This window comes from Sciurus carolinensis, chromosome 18 (assembly GCF_902686445.1).
Source record: "Sciurus carolinensis chromosome 18, mSciCar1.2, whole genome shotgun sequence".
Taxonomy (NCBI): domain Eukaryota; kingdom Metazoa; phylum Chordata; class Mammalia; order Rodentia; family Sciuridae; genus Sciurus; species Sciurus carolinensis.
This window is the reverse complement of record NC_062230.1, coordinates 28625652-28645537: the sequence shown is the minus strand read 5'-3', so window position 1 is coordinate 28645537 and position 19886 is coordinate 28625652. Positions and strand designations below refer to the sequence as shown.

The window sequence follows — 19886 nt, the reverse complement described above, 5'->3', positions numbered from 1 at the left end:
AGAAATCCTTGTAGGTTTCACTCAGACCACAGGCACCACGTGCAAGCTCTGGATCAGGCACCGACTCAGACAGACCAGGCCCCTGAGTCAACCCTACACATTCCAGTATGAAGACAGACAGATCCTAAGCGCAAGCAAGCTGAACGAACCAATCAGAATAAGCACTCCAGGAGGGGGTGGTAGCTCAGTGGTAGAGCGCTTTCCTGGGATGTGCGAAGCTCTGGGTTCTGTCCTGCAAAAAATAAATAGAAATAAAACAATTGTTCCCCTGAGAATGAACGTTGTCATAAGATAGTGATGAGATAGTGACTTAAGGTTCAGCCGACACGGATGATCTCTCCATAATGTAAGACAGAGCCAGCCCTGCACTCACCACAAAAGAGCACCCAGCAGACGGAATATCCTGTGCAAAGGTCCTGAGGCAGAAAGGTACATTAGCATGTTCAAGAATTCAAAATAAGGTTCCAGTGGCTAGAAGGTGGCGGACTGCGGCAGAGGGAAGCAAACCAAGGCTAGAGAAAGAGGCAGGGATCCGTAGCCCAGGTAAGAAGTTTGGCTTTTATCGCAAGCATTAAGTGCACCCCTTGGGCAATTAAGCAGGAAGTGAAGGAGGTGAATCCCAAGAGAACAGGTTCTAGCACATAAAAGTAAGACAGGGACCATTGAGGAAGTCCCTGCAACCCTCCCGCGGAGGAATGACGGTGGCTTGGACCAGGGTTCTGGCAGTGCCAGAGGAGAGTGGAGGTGGATTCAGATGGAGACGAGGGCCCCGTGACAGACAGCGAGGGAAGGAAGCAGTGGACGGCATGCCCCAGTGTCTAGAGCACCCGACCCGGGCTCCTTTCCTCGACCTCAGTCAGCCCTGGACACAGCCGCCGCTCTTCCGCAAACACCTCCTTCTTTGGACCCCCATGGCAAAGCTCTCCTGCTGTCCTCCGGCCTCCGCGGCCCCGCCCACCTCACAGAACAGTCCCTGGTAGTGCGTCTTATGGGTTTAAAATGCCGCACAGGAAGCAAGATCCAGTGTTCCGCCTTGCTAAGCTTTCCCTAGAGCGCAAGTCTGCGGATCAGCCCGGCGATGCTCGTGGTCTAGGCTGCGCGCATCCTGCATCCTCCGCCAGCCACGGGTCGGCGGGTGGCTCTGTGGCTCTTGGCTGGGAATTCCTGGGTGATCCAGGCTGGCATTGTCTGGGACGACTGCAGTGGCTGGGTTCCAGGGTCTCATCCTCAAGCGGCTAGCCCAGGTGTGATCCCATGGCAATCACACAGGAGACCTCTGGAGGCCTGGCTGGGGACTGATCTGACCCTTCTGCCGCCTGCTACTGGCCAAAGCCAACTCAAGAGGTGGGAAAGTAGCCTGCCCGCCATGCAGGGAGAGCCAGAGTCACCTGCATGCAGGAGGCACCAGGCCTTTGGGACACGGCTACAGGTGACCACACCCTCCAAGACTCCTTCTATGCCATCCCTTAGCAGTCAGAGCCACGGCGGCTGTTTACATTTAAATCAAATAAAATTTAAAGTGCAGGCGCTCCATCCCACTAGCCCCATCCACAGCGACTGCTGAATTTTACAAAACAGATAGAAAATGCATCCATCATCTTGGAACGCTCTGCCTAGACTTGGCTGCAGCCGCAGACTTGGTGGCTCAGTCCGAGGCTTTCGGCTCCCAGCATCCACACCCGAGGCTGGCATGAGCCGTGAACACCCCGCCTTGTGAAGCGCGTGTGGGCTGCTCCTGCAGAACCCCGAGGCATCCCAGTAACAAGGCAGTGATTTCAGGAGCGGCACCAACGCAGGAAGGCGGCTTCCCCAGCCATTATCATTGGACATAAAGGCTTAAAACTCCAGATCGAAACCAGAGGGAAGCCTGCATTTAGCTGAGCGGGGACAGTGATTTGTGGGCTGCTGTTATTAAGAAACCACAAGCATCCTCTTAGTGCCGTGCAGTTCACACACTGCAGAAGTCGTGGCTTTTTATGTTGCAACTCGGAAGGAAGAACTGGGAGCTGAGCCGCCAGAGGCTGGGCTCCTCTGTGCTCCCTGCTCCCTCCTCTCCTCTGGGCTTCTCTGCTTAGCCTCCCTGACCCTTCCAGCCAGCAGGCCTGAGTGGATCAAAGACATGCCACTTAAAACCAGTGACTTCTGCAGGTCTTGTGCGTTTGCCTGTGTCTGTATCTCAGATTGGCAATAATTTTTAAAGCAGCAAAGAACAATGAGGATCTAAACTGGTGTTTCTGATAAAGTCAGGCAGCAGACAATAAAGAGATCCTTGGAGATGAAGAGAGAGAGAGAAGGAGAGATGTTCCAAGACATGTTTTTTTTTTTGCTCAAGGATGCAAAAAATGCATTTTTGTTTGGAATAGGAATAAAAAACATGTAAACCATTTATTATTCATGGATGGGGAACTGACTCTAAAATACATATTCCGTACAGCACACATTACACGATATGCATACACACCCCTGGCTTCAAGACTTAAAAAAAAAAAAAAAAAATGGAAAAATGCTCAGGAAATCCTGTGGAGCCAAAGCAGAATCCAGTCTGTACGTTCTGATCTCCACGATGCAATATTTATGCAAATAGATGCACAGGAGAGGAAGCTGCAGAGAGACGCATCAGGAGACAGCGTTTGCACACCGGAGTCGCTCCCAGCCCCAGCCCCCGAGGACCCAGTAAATATCTGAATTGACGTTATTTATGGGAAGAGGCATCAAAAGTAGTAATTTTGTTTTCTTGATCGTACTTCCCTACTGTCAGCGCGTTTCACATTTATAACTCAGCAAAAAAGTTATTCATAGTCACTGAGATCATAGCAACAGAGGAAGCAGCTTCCAGACGGCGCAAAGAATATGGTAAGCTCTGTGTAAACGGGTCTATTTTAGGAACGAGCTCGCTGCCCGCCTGTGGGGGTTGTGACGCCCCCACCTCGGGCAACGGCCCACGATTGCCTGTGTTTCCAGGTACTACCCAATGGGCCACCCGGCATCTGTCCACCTCTACTTCCTTGCCGACCGCTTCCAGGGCTTTCTGGTCAAGCACCATGCTACCAATCTGGCCGTGAGCAAACTCGAGACCCTGGAGACGTGGGTGATGCCAAAGAAAGTCTTCAAGATCGCGAGCCCCCCCAGTGACTTCGGGAGGCTTCAGTTTTCTGAGGTAAGAGGCCAGATGCTGTTGCACTGGGTGTTTGGCAGCCCCCCGGCTGGGTGCTCCACCCCGTTCTGAGGCTCACAGCTGGAGAGGGAGGAGGAAGGGATTGGCAGAACCCTGAAGAGGAGCTCACATCTGTGAGACCCTCCTGCCCCAAACACGGGAGCCCATGTCTTAAACAGGGTAAGAGAAGAGGGTGAGTAACAATGTCAGCCTCGGGGACAGGGCCACCCAGGAAACGTGGTCTGTGTTTTAGAGTAGAATTTCTCCTCTTAATGTTTCTTCTTAGCCAGGGACTCTTCTAAACCTGTGTTCATAGTACGCCAGTAACAAACCAGCCTCCTAAGGGTGTAGTCGCCTTACATCCTACAGACTGGGGAATTAAGGCAGATGGAGAGCCAGTGGTTTTCTGGATCATAACCAGGAAATGGAACTACTCGGAGTTGATCCCAGGTCTCTGGTCACAGACCCCATGCTTACTTGTGTTTGTGGTACCCCAGGTCCCAGCACAGGGGCTGCAGGTGAGCGCTAGATTAGTCTTTGGCTGTAGCAGTGGATGGGTGGGTGGATGGATGGAGGATGGATGAATAGTGAATGGATGGATGGGGTGCATAGATGGATGGATGGTGGATAAATGGATGAGTGAATGGATGGATGGTGGATTGATGGGTGGATGAGTGAATGGATGGATGGAATGGATGGACGCATGGATGAATAGTAGTAGATGGATGGGGTGGATGGATGAATGATGGATGGTGGGCGGATGGATGGTGGATGGTGGAGGGGTGGATGGTGGATGGATGGATGGTGGATGGATGGATGGGTGGAGGGGTGGAGGGTGGATGGTGGGTGGATGGATGGGATGGATGGATGCACAGATGGATGGTGGATGGTGGATGGATGGATGGTGGAGGGGTGGATGGTGGAGGGGTGGATGGTGGGTGGATGGATGGGATGGATGGATGCACAGATGGATGGTGGATGGTGGATGGATGGGTCGAGGCATGGACGGATGGACTGATGCATGGATATATGGGTCCACATAATGCAGTCTCCCCTCCTTATAAAAGCATCAGCCGTTAGTTATTTTTCCGGCTGGAGAAGCGGATTGACCAGCACCGCCCTTACATCAGCCCTGCCTCCAGGCCCAGAAGGCCCCTGTGATCCAGGCCCTGTTTTCTTCTCCAGCCTTGCCCAGAGCTCACACTGCCTGCTCACTCTTCTCTCCTCCCTGCTCACACTTCTTGTGTCTTTGCTGAACACACCACACTGCTCCGGACTCGAGCTTGGCACAGGCTTGTCCCCCAGGGAGTCCACGTTGCTTTTTCAGTCATTCCGACCTAAATGCAAACGGCGCCCGTTTAGAAAGGCCTCCCTGGCCCCTCCTCCCGCTGCAGTCGCTACGATGTCCACCTGACACCTCCCTGTTGGACGGTTTCCCTCTTACTATCTGCCCGTAAGGCTCCCCGGTTGATTGATTTGATCACTTATTGATTGTCCACAAGAGAGCCCGCGCTCTTCCTCTGTGCCCTGCCCTGGGCAGGAGAGGGCGTGCCACCTACAGACGCCGACTGAGAAGGGAGGGCGGAGCGACCCCACACCCACCCAGCCCCTGATTTCCGCCCTCCCCGCGTCAGGCGGTGGCTCAGGAGGGGTCGCAGGAGTCTGGCCGCAGGGTTAAAGAATCTGAGTCTAGAACGTGAAGAGCTGTGGGCCTGGGGTGTGAGGGGTGGGGCCTCACCTCCGGGTCCTTGTCCAGCCCGCTGTGGCCGCGCCTTCCTGTCCGTTCCCTCTGCGCCCCGCCCCCTGTCAAACAGGCACGGGGGGGGGGGGGGGGGGGGGGGGTGGGGGGGGGGGGCGAGTTTACTGTCAAGCCAGCACTTTCAACTGAGGCTCTAAACGGACTGGCTGGATTTGACCCCCGTGGGGCCCGCTCCATAAATTACTGGTGTCAGGGGTAATTAAACGCTGCCCCAGTCGGATTCTGTGCTGGGGGCCCCTGTGGCCCATGGAGGACATTAACGTCCCATTAAAGAGATGGATGCCTGGTGTCTGGGCTCTCCCTGTTTATCAGCCTGTGGTTGGATGACTAGGTCCCTCTGGCAGTGACAGATGACGTTGGCCACTCCACGGCTAGTGATCTGCAAGGGTTCCTATGGGTCGGGTGGCCTTGGAGAGGAGCCACCAAGATCCCTGGCAGAGATAACAGCATGAAGTCCTATCTGGTATTTTTGAAAATTTTCTAGCGTTATTTATTTTTTATTTTTTGCAGTACTGGGGATAGAACCTGGGGCCTGGCACATGCTGGGCCGGTGCTCTACCGTTGAGCCACACCCGGGGCCTCTTAATCTTATTTTTAACAGCTTAGGTAGCAAAGCATGAGAAGGACTTCAGAGCCACCTGGTGGGCCGCCCAGTCTCCCAGGCATTGGCACTGGGCCGGGCACAGCAGGAGGCCGGTCTCAGATTTCTCCAGCCCATGAGGCTCCCCGGCTGTTGGCTGGGAGAAAAGATGTCCAGTCCTTCAGCCCACCACCTCCAGCAGTGTGTAGACTCAGGAGGGACCGAGCGAGCCAGACAGACGAGGCCACCGTTGTCATAAACTGCAATCTGATGGGACAGCCAGCCAGCGAATGAGAGAATAAAAGAAGAGAAGCTGTTCAGCTGATGACAAGTGTCACAGATAAAATAAGACTTCACCCATGTGATTGCTGAGGACACGGGAGGTGGATGGAGATCACTCCCATAGGATGATTCATTCCAAAAGGCTTTTCAAAAAGGAGAAATTTAGAGCTGAAATCTGTAAAGGAGATTCTCAGATGGGCAGATCTGGAACATTCCAGGGAAGAGAGAGAAGAGCATGTGCAAAGGCCCTGAGGCTCAGAAGGAATGTGGTACACTCGAGGGGCAGCCAGGTCAGTGTGGCCAGGGCACAGTGAGTGAGAGGGAGAATGGTGGAAGCCAGGTCTCAAGAGGTGACAGGGTCTTGCAAGCCCTGGAAAGGTCCAGATTGGGACCTTTGGATTGGAATCGGAAGCTGGGGAACAACAGGTTAGGTCTGAACTTGAACACAGGTTTAAATTTGGGCAGTTGATCCTTTTGCAGGAAATGGCTGTGGACTTCCACACTGAGGCCTACTAGGTCTCACAGGTCACAGCAGATGTGACCATAGTGGGCTCCATCTCAGACTGACCCCAGCCCCCTTCTCAGCCTAGAAACAAGACCCAGGGGTTTTGTCCACTGCTCCCCAACACTCCTGCCCACGTTATCTTGGCTTTCAAACTCAGATTTCAGACAAGTGTTCATTTCCATTTCTGTGATGAGTCCAAGGACCGTGGTCTACAGGGTCCCCACGACCCCCAGCTGATTACAGATTCCTTCCTCCGGGTGTGACCTCAAGGTAGTTCTGTGACGTCATCCCTTCAGTCTGTTTGAAGGTCAGATAGAGAGCGGGGAAGCCCAGCCACTCAGCATGTGTTCAAGTTCAAGACGGAGAGATGATGGACAGTCATAGGACTGATTGACAGGTGATAGGTAGGTAGGTAATAGGTAAGCTAGACATACAGCTGAGATGTGCAGATGAGAAATAGATCATTGATAGATATTAGCAGGTGGATGTTAGCAATAGATGATTGACAGAGGATGGACAGATGACTTACAGGTGAGAGATCATCGATGGACAGAAGACGGATGATCGGTACATCGGTAGATTGGCGCTGTTCTGAGCAGCGGAGACGCACTGGAGAAGGGCCAGAGAAGTTGCGGGCCTCCCGCAGCTGGTGCGGTGCTCAGGGGGGCAGCTCTGACCAGGTGCCTGTCGTCGGGAGGAACTTCTGAGCAGGTGCAGCATCCGGGTCAGAATCCGGATGCTGGAGATGGAGCTGCTGGGGAACCTGGGGAGCAGCCTATGCCATCAGAGGCTGGCAAGACTGAGGCCCCCGGTGAGAGAGGCCAGAGCCCTCCACGGTGCGGGGCGAGGGCAGGCAGAGGAGAGCGGGAGGGGCAGGCACAGGTCCGAGACAGGGCAGAACGGGGTGGGGCCCTCAGGAGTTCCGGAGGGTGCCAGTGACACCCCGCTCCTCCCGGCTCAAGCGTCATCTCTGGTGGGACGGAAGCTGGCAGGAAGGTGCGTGCTGGGGACCCCGAGTGTGTGGCGGCCGCCCCCGCGTGGAGACACCTTGCTTATCTGTGCTGAGTGAGGGAGTGAATGCGCAGGGGCCACTCAGCGCCTGGGGAGGAGACGGCCGCCTCCGGGTCCGCCCTGCCGACCCTGCCCTTCTGACCACAGCCAGCCTTGTGCCTCTGCGCAAGGAAGCTGCCCACGGACCCTCCCTTCCTGGAGGGAGGAATGGAGGCGCCCACATGTTCACCTCGTGCCTCGCAGCCCTCCGTCTGTCTTAGCCATGGACTCCACGTCCTGGGTGAAGAGTGGACGGTGACCACAGGCAAGGCCAGGGGAACCTGAGTCCGCGCCTGTGCGCACACGATCTCTTCTCCGTGAGTGGCACGCGCACCTCCACCTCCACCGGTGCGCACGCAGGCACGGAGTGCTTGTCTAGTGCCCGGCAGCTGCCAGTGTGCCCACAGGCGCGTCTGCAGACAGATCCTCTCCAGGGGGAGGCCCCATGATTTTCTCCCCAAATCAGACAACCCCGGATTGAATGTGATTTGAAATATCAACGAAGTTCGGCGTTAGCCACCCATGTGGTTAGTCCACGTTCTTGTCAAGTCGTTCACTCCTGCGTTGGGCAGACATTGCTTGAGCACCTGCTGTGTGCTGAGCCAGTAGTAGGCACCAGGAAAGCGCAGAGTCACACAGGAGGGCCATTCACATTGGGGTTCTGGTACAAGGGAGTGGGGTGAGGAGTGGCCAGGTGGCTCTCGGGTCAGGCTCAGCAGATAGGCAGCCACAGTGACCGAGGGCCATGCTTGATCTGGGGGTCAGGCAAGGTCTGAGGGGACCTCAGAGCTAGGGGGCCGGCTGTGCGGGGAGGGGAGGGCGTTGCAGGCTGGACACATGGGGGGACCGTGGGGTGGGAATAAGCCCAGTAGGTTTGAGGGTCTGAAGCAGGGCCAGCAGGGAGCCAGGCGGGGAGATGGTGGTGGAGGCCAGACCAGCCTCCTGGCCCTGGTGAGGCTAGCTCAGAGCCGGAGGTCGAGGGGCGCTGAGCAGTGGAAGGCGTGGGACTGCTGTCTGTCCTTGGGGTGGAGAGTAAATGGGAGGTGCCAGAAGTGGAAGGCAGAAGCCAAGAGGGACACCTGGGGGTCCGAGCCCTGCCACCAGCTGCTGGCCGGCAGAAAGGCCGCGCCGGGCACCTCCATCTCAGGGTCAGACTCAGAAGGCGCTGCGGAGGATGAACTGCTGTCCGGACCCCACGCCGAGCCTCGCCAGGTCAACAAGGCGGCCTTCCTGGGAAGGCCCCTGGCGCTCCTGGGCGGGAGCAGGGCCCGCGGGTCTCCGCCCTCCCGGCTCGGAGGCCCCGCCCCTCTGGCTCAGCACGCCCACTGGCTGCGTGCAGGTTAGAAAACCCAGGGCCAGAGCGGAGCTGGCCACCCTGTGCGGTGGCGGGGTGCGAGCTTCGGGAAGTGCGCCTCGCGAGCCGGTTTTCATTCCTGGGCGTTCGGTGCCTGTTGGGGGGTTTCCCTTGAATGGTTCCATGTACCCAGCACAGGAGACCCCGGGAGAGGACTACAGGTCTCAGGATCCCCCAGGCAGGGCCCAGATCCCAGGTCTTCTGCTGACCAGTTGTGCAGCCCAGAGTAGGTGACTTGCTCAGGGCCTCGGTCTCCTCGTCCGTGAAATGGGTCCACGAAACCCACCCAGCAGGATCCCAGGTCCACACGGGCGGCTGCAGACTCACTCTCCTGTTTCAGGTCGGCACTGACTGGGATGCCAAGGAGCGGCTGTTCCGCAACTTCGGGGGCCTCCTGGGGCCCATGGACGAGCCAGTGGGGATGCAGAAGTGGGGGAAGGGGCCCAACGTGACCGTGACCGTCGTCTGGGTGGATCCCGTCAACGTCATCGCGGCCACCTACGACATCCTCATCGAGTCCGCTGCCGAGTTCACACACTACAAGCCCCCTCTGAACCTGCCCCTGAGGCCCGGGGTCTGGACAGTGAAAATCCTCCACCACTGGGTGCCGGTTGCAGAGACCAAATTCCTTGTCGCGCCGCTGACCTTCTCAAACAGGCAGCCCATCAAACCAGGTGAGTGTCCCAGCGTCCCTGCAGGGGGGAGAGTCCCTTCCAGGTCCCTCTCCTTGGCGGGGAGCCTGCTCCTGCCTGGGGTGTGTAGCCGCCACGCACAGCCCTCACCTCCCTGCCCTGGAGAACCACGGAATTTCCTCCCCGGAACCTATTTATTAGGTCCCGTCCCCGAGGACTTCAGGAGGTCTGAGCGTGTTTCAGGCAAGACGGGAAATAAGCCCAGGCAGATATTAGGTTTCAGCGAGTCTGGTTTGCTGTTTAGAAAACAGTAATTAACATTGTGGAATTCTCTTCATCCAAAATATAATCCCCTCGGTAAAAACAGAAACCACCCACTGGTGGAAGATATCTGCTTTTTTAAAAAGTGCTCCTGTTCAGAATATGTAAAGGAATCCGTCAGCGGAGGTCGGCAAACACAGGACCACCGGCCACACGTGATGGTCTTCTTTGTAAAGTTCTGCACGAACACAGCCGCGCCCGTTCGCTTGTGTAGCATGTGTCTTTGCTCCGGGCTGCGGTGGCAGAGTGGGGACCCACGCCCTGTGGATCAGCTGTGCTCCTGGCGTCCCCAAGGGTTCTCAGACCCAGAGGTGGAGGGGGAGGGTGTGATTGGCAGCACCCTCCATGCCTCAGACGTGCCACCGGATGAGCCCAGAAGCCATCCCGAATCCACCCCACCCCGGAGAGCCCGGGCCACGCGCTGTGGCCCTGGTCTTTCCCAAGGTTTCTGCTCTAATTTCTAAAAAAGACCGAGCTCTTACCGCCCGGGAAGACCTAGGGGTCATCTTCCCCGCCCCCAGCAGACCCCTGTTGCGGGTCATCGCGTGTGTTAACAGCGTTCTCGCGACGGGGCGCGCCAAGGCAGGAGCGCTGCAATTTGTGAAATGATTCATCACCAGCAATTTGCTATTGACGCGTCCCCAGTAATCTCAAGAAATCTGATGAGGTGGAATTGGGGAAGATTTAATTACAGAGGCAAGAATGGCGCGCCGAGGCTGTAACGGCGTTCCCACATCAACCTCTTCTTCCTGAGGGTCTGGCATCCGCGCGATCCTGGTGTCCAGTGGGCTTAGCGGCTCCCGTCCTTCGGAATGTCCTGCCTCAGGTCGGGGTGGACATCCCACCACCTCCCACTCTTTACAGAGAAGCTGAGAAGGACTGTTAGGCTCTGTTCTCCTGGAAGGCACTGGCACTGCCCACCTTGACTGCCAGCATCAGAGAAGTGGGCTCAGACCAGGGTTCTAATCATGGCGGCTCCTACTACTGCTCCAGAGAGAAGCTTTGCAAAGCCAGAAGCAAGACCAAGTCTATGCTCCGTGCATGCCGGGCTCCTCTTTCCCCGCCAGTTCCCCAGAGTCCAGCTCCTGGGGCTTTGGGAATGGAAGGAATGGCATTGTTGTCTGTGTTGGTCAAGGTCAGTGCGTGTTTTGAGTGCAGATAGTATTCTCCTTGCTTTTGGAAATGACGGTGGCCTAGGGTCTTCCTGCCTCCTCCTTCCCACTCAGGAGCCACGTATTAGAAGAAAATAGCTTCAGGTTCCCCTGCTTACCAGGGGTGGGATAGCTGCCGTCAAGCCAAAAGGAAGCATTGTCTTCTGAGCACCGTATTGTCTCTAAAGGAGGCGTCTCTAATCCTAGCTATTGGGGCCACGGCAAAACCTGATTGGTGAAACCAGCCTCATTGTCCAACCCTGTTTGAAAACTGTGAACTTGCCATTGGCTATAAAACAAGCCAGGAATGTGACTTCTTCAAAACAGGAGCATCCAGGTTCTCTCCTTTACCCCACACTTTCCGCCTCCTCATCTTTAAGCCCTAGAGGGATCGATAGTCCTTCTAGTGTCTACCTTACTTCCCTGTTTGCAAAGCATATGAACTTCTCGTTGAGTCCCTCACTGGCCCTGTGGGTCCAGTTGGTTCCAGGATCCACATCCCCATTCAACAGATGAGCAAACCAACTTTTCTAAAGATGGCTCCAAGATGGACAAACAGGCAGAACCACTCACTGCTTTAGCTTCCAGCTGGTGCTAGGTCTGGCGCGGAGCATCAAGATGGCAAGCTTGGCTTTGGGGTTCAGCCCATCCTGGGTTGCAGCCCAGCTCTGTCTAATGATAGCAGCCTCAGCTTCCCCATCTGTACATTGGGATGGTGTAAATAGTTTTGTGTAAGGGAGGATGATGGCTTAACAGACCCAACAGAATAATCCTGGCTAGACTTTTCCAAGCATGGAATATGTGTCAGGCGCCATCTTGAGCATCTCTCTGAGCCAGCGTAGTCGATCCTCACAAACGAAGTGCCGAGGGAGATGATAGTACCCTCTTCATTTTATGGATGAGGAAACTGAGGCACAAGGAAGTCAAAGTCAGAAGTCACACACCTGGTTTGCAGGCAGTCAGGATGCAGACCCACCATAGTATTGGGCTCTTACATGAAGCACTTCACAGAGCGGTTGGCGCATAGTAGGTGCTCAGCAAGACAGAGCCATCACAAGGACACTCCCCTCCATCCCACCCCGGCTCAAACATCGTGCCGCCCAGGGGCACGGAGCTGTGGACAGCGCAAACACCAGCGCCTTCCGCTGAGCTGTCAGGAAGCAGCCAGGCACGGCCTGTGCAGAGTCAGCGGCCCTGTGCTGAGGGGAAGGTGCTCAGTTAGTTCCGCCCTTGCTGTTCCCTCTGCTCGGAAGTCCTTCCCCAGAATCCTCAGGTGCCCTCTTCCTGCACGTTGATCAGCACTTCGCCCAGAAGTCACTTCCCCAGGGGTGTCCCCCACCGCCCACCCCATGTGGCTAGGCACACGGGGCTCAGCACACTTTTTCCATAAAGGGCCAGGTAGGTGGTAAATATTTTCAGCTTTTCAGGCCAAACAGTCTCTGTCCCAACCACTCCCCTCTTCTGTGGTGGCACGGAAGCAGCCATGAATGATATGTAAGCAAGTGGTGTGGCTGTGTTCTAATAAAACTTTATTTATAAAACCACACCTTGGGCTGGATGTGGCCCACGGGCTGGATGTGGTCTACTCTGACTCCGTCCCCTGTTTACTGTCTTCATGAAATTTCTCACTGCCTGGAATGACCTCACTTATCTAATTGTGTATTCCTTCTCCTGTGGTCAGTCTTTCCCGTGGACACTCTGACCTCTTGGATGCCGTTGTAAGATCCCCTCTCTGGCTCATTCCACCACCTAGATGGAGCCTGGTCCCTGGAGTAACTGGCCCTTATTGTAGCTCTAGCTGATCAGCAGTTACTAGATGTTTAGTAAGTGTGGAGCGAATGGACGTTTTGCACAAAGCAGGAGCTTAACGGCGTGTGTCAAACGAGTGGACGACAGGCCACCCACCCAGAAATACGTGCCGACTCCCAGTTGGTGCTGTTGAGGGACCGGGCTTCCTGCAGGGGTGGCACCATGCCCTGCGTGAATGGGCCTGTGGGGACCCCTGTGCAGTGGGCCTGTCACCGGAGCTAAATATCGCTGATGCCCAGAGCACCGGGCCAGGCACACAGGAAGCGGGTGGGTGTCAGTCGGTGGCCCTTGAACTCACTGTGCCCTTCGGCTTTCAGAGGAGGCATTGAAGCTGCACCACGGACCCCCCCGCAGTGCCTACATGGAGCAGAGCTTCCAGAGCCTGAACCCCGTCCTCGGCCTGCCCATCAGCCCTGCCCAGCTGGAGCAGGCCGCCCGGAACGCCGCCTCCACGGGCGCAGCGCTGGAGGGCTGGCTGGACTCGCTGGTGGGCGGGATGTGGACCGCCATGGACGTCTGTGCCACGGGCCCCACCGCCTGCCCGGTCATGCAGACCTGCAGCCAGACAGCCTGGAGCTCCCTCAGCCCCGACCCCAAGTCAGAGCTGGGCGCCGTCAAACCCGACGGCCGGCTGAGGTAGCACTGGCCCCCTGAGGGCCACGGCGCCGTCTCCACGGGAACGCAGCCAGGGGGCTGGTGCGGCAGAACCCTGGCCAGGGGCTCCCCCGGCCATAGGACGGAGGAGGAGGAGGGTTTGGAGGCCAGAGCAGGGCCTGCTGGCTTCTGGGGCTAGGGTCGGGCCCCAGGGTGGTCTCGCCTCTCCCCGCGGATCCCAACTTCCGCGGTTCCTCTCCTCCCCTCCTGTGACCTGCACCATCCCTCACCAGTGATTTCACACTTTATTTTGAGCAGCAGAACTTTGTTTACTCAGCACTTGGAAGGTGGACGTTCAGGCGCAGACGAAATCCAGGCTGCGCTGGCGGAAGCTGCGCGGGGAGGGCCCCTCCCCGGGCCCAGCGTGCCAGGCCGGCCCTCTGCCCGGGACATCTCCCAAGGCCCCCCTTCCAAACCCAAGGGCTCTGCAAAACGCAGTTTGACGAGCACTGCCCACAGGGAGGGTCTGGCCTCCTGCTGCCCTTCCGCGTAGCTTTCCGCTCCTTTGGTGGGAACCCCCGTGCCAGCCCTAGCGCAGCTGGCCACTGAGGTCACCGTCTCAGGCCTTTCCAAGGGAGTTGGGCTTGGGACGGGCACGAGCTGTTCTCCCTGATAACTAGAGAAGCAGGGAAGCCTGTCAGGTGACAGGGCCAGGGAGCAAGACTGCCTGTCGGCCATCGGCCCAGGCCACCTCCGTCGAGGCTGCCGCACAGGGTAACAGAAATGGAACAATGTTGTGAGCAGGGGCCTCCAGTGTCCTACCTGTTGCTTTTCTAGATGGAGACCGTGACCTCCTAGGCCCTTCAGCCTGGGAACAGTGGGGACCAGGGCCAAGAAACTCACAGGACATTGCTTGGAGCTGGTCGCTGAGCCAGGCAGCAAAGCAATACCCAGCCCCACCTGCCACCGCCCTGCCCTTCCGAGGTCTGGCGCCCAAACCCTTTGTGAACTGCACAGTTGGTGCTGTGGGGGGACCAGGGTCCTTGCAGGAAAAAGCATTTCAGAGTCGCTGATTACACCCACGTCCTCCCTCGTCCACGCCCCCAGGGGCCCGTCAGGACATGAGCGTAAAAACGAGAGGGTTGAGTTTCTGAAGTGGGAAGGGTGTCCACACGTTTTTAAACAGTATTATTCAAATCGCTTGATCTCTCAGAAACTTGAAGGGTTTCCTTGGCACGGGCCCTCTGGAGGACACCCACACACACAGCTCTTTTGAGGAGCCCTCTCCCCCGGCTCCTCCTTCTTCCTCAAATCCCGCCTCTCCTGAGTGACGGGGGTTCCCTGGGAAAAGACGCTCCTGTTCTTCCCGCGGGGAGCTGGTCCTGGTGTAGGCAGGAAGGGTCCACGGTTCTCCTGGGTGACCTCCCGGGACATGGCCCTTCCCCACCCAGCAAGGCAGGTGTCCTGTTGGCAACGGAGAACACAGAGAAGGGACACTGGCTATTTATTATTTATGTGTCTTGGTCAACGACTAGTCAGTAGGTGCTGTTTTCGCGCCTGTCGATGAAGCGCTCATGACGAAGCCACCCCTCTTCACGAAAGGCCCTCCCCTCCTGGCCACCCCTGGTCTGTCTCTCTCTCTCTCAGTTTCTGTCTTTCTGGGTCTGCCTACCCCCTCCCTGTCCTCAGAGTGAAGCAGGGACATTGGACACGGTGAGAGAGCTCTGGCCAGCAGCATCCCCGGCAGGGATTGGGAGCCCGGGACCACCGAGGTCTGCTCTTCCTCATCCAGCTGTTAGGCTGGTCCGTCCCTGAGCGCTGGAATCCCTGAGCTGCCCTGCCCCTGGCCTGAGCCCAGAGTGTTGGCCGGAAGCGAGGCATGGTGGACTCCCAGGCCCCTGGAACCATGGTCTCAATGCCACAATGGCAGAAACAAGCTCCTCCTGAGGGGACAGGCGCGATTGGCCCCAGCCAGGCGAGTCCAGACCGCTGTTGTCCAAGGTGGTTCTGGGAAGCCGGCCGCGTTCTCAGAAAGCCGGCGGGATCTCTAGGTGTTCTGCAAACTCCAAGGGCCCCCAGTCCAGGCGCAGGGCTCTCTCCGCCCAGCTGCTGGCCCAGGCCAGGGTTTCCCTGGGGCTGCTGAAGCCCTGGGCGGGTCTCCTCCCCGCCTGGGCCAGCTGCTAGGGCTCTTCTGCAGTGTTATCAGTGGCTTTAGGGACTCGGCCCTGGCAGGTCCCTGGATACAGAGCGAGCCAGACTCCAGCACAGGCCCTCCCGGCCCACTGACATTCCGGACTCTTTCCATCCTGGACAAGCGGCTGGCCCTCCTCCCCCAGGGCTTCCTCCCCACCCGCTGCAACTAATTCTGGGGACTGAGAAGTCACACAGGGTGTTCTTTTGTCTCCGCTGTTTGGAGATCATGAGAATAATTTTGCAGCTGTTAACATTTGATTAAAAAAAAAAAAATTCAGATAAAGCCTAGTACAATTTGCAAAAAGGAGATGTTTTCCCAGGAAAAAAAAAAAATAGTGTTGATTCCCTTTTTTTTTTTTTGGTCTTTCTGTTGGTTTGTGGTTTTTGCTTTTTAACCTGCCTGGCCACGGTTTATTTGTTAGAGGCCCTGGCCAGGCAGCCTGAGGTGTGGCTGCCTTAAGGGTTCAGGGGCATGAGCAGTGGTCTCTGGGGAGCCTATTACCCTCTCTGAGGCAAGAAGTTAAGGGTTAGCCACTGACAGGGACCCTGAAAACTCTGGAAGCTGAGGCGTGGGTGTCGGCCTTGAGGACAGGGAAGAGGTGGTAGACCAGAGCTCTCTGAGTGAGCAGCACCCACCAGTGACATCGGGGCAGGATAAAGCTCCCGAGGCAGCTGGCTTCCCAAATCCCACCTCACAGGCCACGCATAAACCAGAAAGTCTCCAAGGTGGAGGTGACAGTCCCCAAGGCCCCTTGTTCTGAGAACACTCCTTGCTCCCCTGGGGAAACAGCCTTCCTGGTGGGATTGGGAACCCTGGCTTCATTTCTCATGGTCCGTCTCACTCTGAAAATTCAGAAGGAGTTTAGAGCAGATGAGCCAGAACACACAGTCCCACGCGCGAGGGTCAGATCCTGCCATGGCCCGGGCTGGATGGGTGGGTCTCTGGTTTGCAGGTAGATACAAGGAGGACATTGGTGAACCTTGACCTTTCTACCTAGAAGGTACGGAATAGAGAAGAGCAGGCGTCACCAGGTGTGGGGCAGGAGAAAGCCACCTTGCATGGCCAGCTTCACGGAGGGTTTGGGACCCCAGGTCCCCAGCAGCATTTGGGGGCAGGGTTGGGTACACTGGAGACTGCTGTGAAGGGGTTCAGCTTTGAGCATACCAAGAGTGCCTGCCAGATCAAAGGCACTGCGGTAGGGTCGCAAGTGCTCAGTGAGGACCAGACATGAACAGAGATGACTGAGACCCAGCAGTGGGCCACCAGGAGGAGCCACTGCGGCTGGACCCCACCCTGTCACTGCATGCCAGAAAACAAGCGCCAGGTGGTGGAACTTTCCAGTTTGGTAAGGGAAGCCAGAAGTCCAGGTTTTTCTGAGAAAATCTGATTTTTCAATGTCAGCTTGTTTTTTGTTTTTTGGGTTTTTTTTTAACAGAATGTGGGTCAAAAAAAAGAATCCATCCTTCCCCTTATATGCTAGCAGCCATCTCTGCTCTCTGGGGAGGTGGCTTAAAATAAGGTCAACACTGGCCCCGCTGGAAGAGGGGGAAAGAGCCAGCCCCTGAGAAGCAACAGGAATAGCTCGGGGTGAATGCTGAAGAAAATGGGGACCTCGGCTGGTCAATCCCCTCCTAGCGAGACCATCCCACAGAGGAGGGCTGGCTGTCCAGCTCTCCTGGTCCCAAGACAGGAGAAGAAGGGAAGAAGGGAAGTGCTGAAGGGAAGAAGGAGCACCTTTGGGAGCTCCGGAGTGCTGCCCCAAGTAGACTTGTCGAGGTCCTTGTCCCCTTGGGTCCCCACCTCCTGGGATTCCATCAGACCAGGCAGAAAAGGCAAGGGCAGGGCCCAGGGTAAGAGGGAGGTGCATGAATCAGCTGGTCTCTCTCCACATCCCGAGTCTGGGCCGCCATCTTGCCCCCTCTGGCATGGAGCTGTGCTTGCTCACGGGCGTCCTCTTGCTTCTGCCTCAGTTACCTGCTTCGCCCGTGAGTCAACCACAGGCGCTACCTCACTGTGTCTGCTCAGAAGTTTACCTGGGGGTCGGGGGAAGAAGGTGTCCAAATCTGCTGAAGCTGAATGTACGATCTATGCAAATTATTTCTCTGTGTGTGTGTCTCTCTCTCTCTCTTTCTCTAACTTAGAAGTATTATTTTTTTTTTACCTTGCAAACAAGATACTGTATAGGACCCTCTTAGATGTGAGGAGGGCTTTCCTGCACCATCTGTGACGCCCCCTCCCGTTGTCTTTGGTTCTGTTCTTGCCAAGTCCCACGCAGGGAGAAGGTGGCCTCCTCTCACCCCTTGGCTGGGCATACTCCAACTGCCCCTGCCCCCGGACGCCACCCGGCAGCGGGTCCTGCAACTCACCCATCCCTAACGCCCTCTTCTCCTCTCTGCCTCTTCCTTCCACGCTCTTCTCCTAACCCCACATCCTCCCAAAAAGCCTTAGGTTTCTCCTTTTTGAAATGTGGCCTTAAAATTATTTTGGGAAAGCTCACCCTCCTCTCCTGCAGTCTCCACCACCGTCCCAGAAGAAAGCGCATCTTGAAGCTTCACGGCCAGGCCGTCAGTCTGCCGTCTGCAGATGCGACAGAAATCGCTTACGCATGTCGTCTTCGAGCAGAAAGTTCTCATGGGTTTCCTGTGGGTGCAAGGAAGGCGCGGGTGCTCCTGCAGGCCTCAGCTGACTCCTGCAGCGCTCTGGATCCACCGCTCTTGCAAGGGGCCGGCCTCAGCAGCAGGGTGCTCAGCGCATCGGCAACCCTCTCCTTCCCCCAGGACGGGGTGACTTTATGGACTTCATCAAGGGTAAACCAGGAGAGTGTCTCACATGGTCTCCGCATCCTTCCTGCCTGGAAAGTGGTAGCGTCACACACCCCCGTGGATGGTCCTTTAGAACTAAAGGGATCTTCCCCTCCCCCGCTCAGGCTCCATCCTGACTCCCTCCGTCACTAGCGCTGATGGAGGCCAAAGACAACCCCAGGGTTTTCCTAGGAAATTCACTGGAATTGAGTTCAGTCGTCTTTGTAGTCTTTTTGTCCTTTTCTTTTTGAAATACTAAGTTGTCAACAGCATTTATTTCGGTATTTGTTTTAGAGGCCTCGCGATAAGTTATTACTGTCTCCCTCATTGTTTTCAAAGACATGTGGTGATATAGTTTTTAAAAATAACTATTTTGTTACAGATCATAATATGCATAAAACTGTACAGAAAAAATATTTTGTAATGTATTGATTTTAAAAAAAAAAAGAGAATCTGTAAATAAAGTTTTAAAAAAGAGAATCCACTTGGCACAGACTGAAAGATGTAGATATTTTGCTATTTATTTAAAGGAGTATTTTAAGAGAGATTGAACCTATCTGAAATTTGACCAATAATCAAAGTTCTACTCATCTGAACGCTTTTCCTCAAGGTAGAATGTGATTCTCAGAACCAGTTGCATTACCTGCCCACTTTTTGCACCTTTTTTGTCTTTTCATTTAGCAGAAAAAAAACAACCACAAAATTGTGCCTTAGCTGTATTTTTTTGTCTAGGGGAGTTCATTTCTGTCTGACAAAGCAAAATCTTTTGCAGAAAACAGTGGATGTATTAAATACTGTATCATACCAAAAACACTGCAGGTGTATATACATGCTTTCTGTCACACTGTGTTTTCAGATGCAGAATTTTAAAATAAAAAAAAAAAAATGCTGTCTTTATTGAACCTGGTGGTGTGGCTTGGGGGCTGTGTTGTGCACCTTCACGCGACCTCAGGGTCTCTTCTGTCATCTGTACCACGGCAACTAGGATGACTACATAATTTATTATCCCAGCTAGGGCACTGGCGAGAGTAGACACCAACTGAATGCGTGCCAGGCAGCAACTGGGCTTCTCCTGGGAACACCTGGCTAGGTGGGTGCTCCTTATCCTAAGGCCTGCAGCTGTCTCCCCACTGGATTATTGCAACACCCTCCTCTGGGTGGGCAGTCCCTCCTGGCTGTCTTCTAACCAGCAAACACGGTTTTCCTCTTTGCCACACACCTGGACTACATTTCCCAGGCTGCCTTGTGCCACATGACACAGCCACATGACTGACTTCCGGCCAAGGGGATGTAGGTGCCAGTTGCCTCACGTTAGAGCCTCTTCTCTCAATCTCTTCCCATTTGCTAGCTCCAGTGTTTTGGATCATCTTGATTTTGTGGATTCATTGACTGGGCCTATCCCACTGCTCTCTTTGGGAACATTCTGGCAACAAAAAGGGGTGGGCAGAGCCACAATGTGGGAGGAGCGTGGGCCCCTGCACAGGAAAAGCCACCTGACCAGAGTCACCCCACCTGACAGTGACATGGAAAGAAGTCAACATGCATTTTGTGATGCCACTGAGAATTCATCTGTTACAGCAGCTGACCTTACCTTAACTAATCCACCCAGAGGTAGAAATGCTGGGATTCCTCTAGAAGAATCCAAATTTCAGCTCCATCCCATTAGGCAGGCGACAGTATGAGAACCAGGTGGGTGATCC

The 19886-nt window shown here is 55.5% G+C and overlaps 1 protein-coding gene across 2 annotated transcripts in view; it reads left to right on the top strand.

Moving 5' to 3' along the window:
- The window catches only part of Xylt1 (xylosyltransferase 1), a 262914-nt gene extending 247210 nt beyond the window's left edge, over positions 1-15704 (top strand). For both annotated transcript variants that reach the window (XM_047533540.1, XM_047533539.1), the window contains exons 10-12: positions 2962-3157; positions 9025-9358; positions 12915-15704. In XM_047533540.1, coding sequence (XP_047389496.1) covers positions 2962-3157; positions 9025-9358; positions 12915-13237 — 853 coding nt within the window. In that variant the 3' untranslated portion in view covers positions 13238-15704. The remainder of the gene's footprint in view (positions 1-2961; positions 3158-9024; positions 9359-12914) is intronic.
- Positions 15705-19886: the final 4182 nt, after the last annotated feature.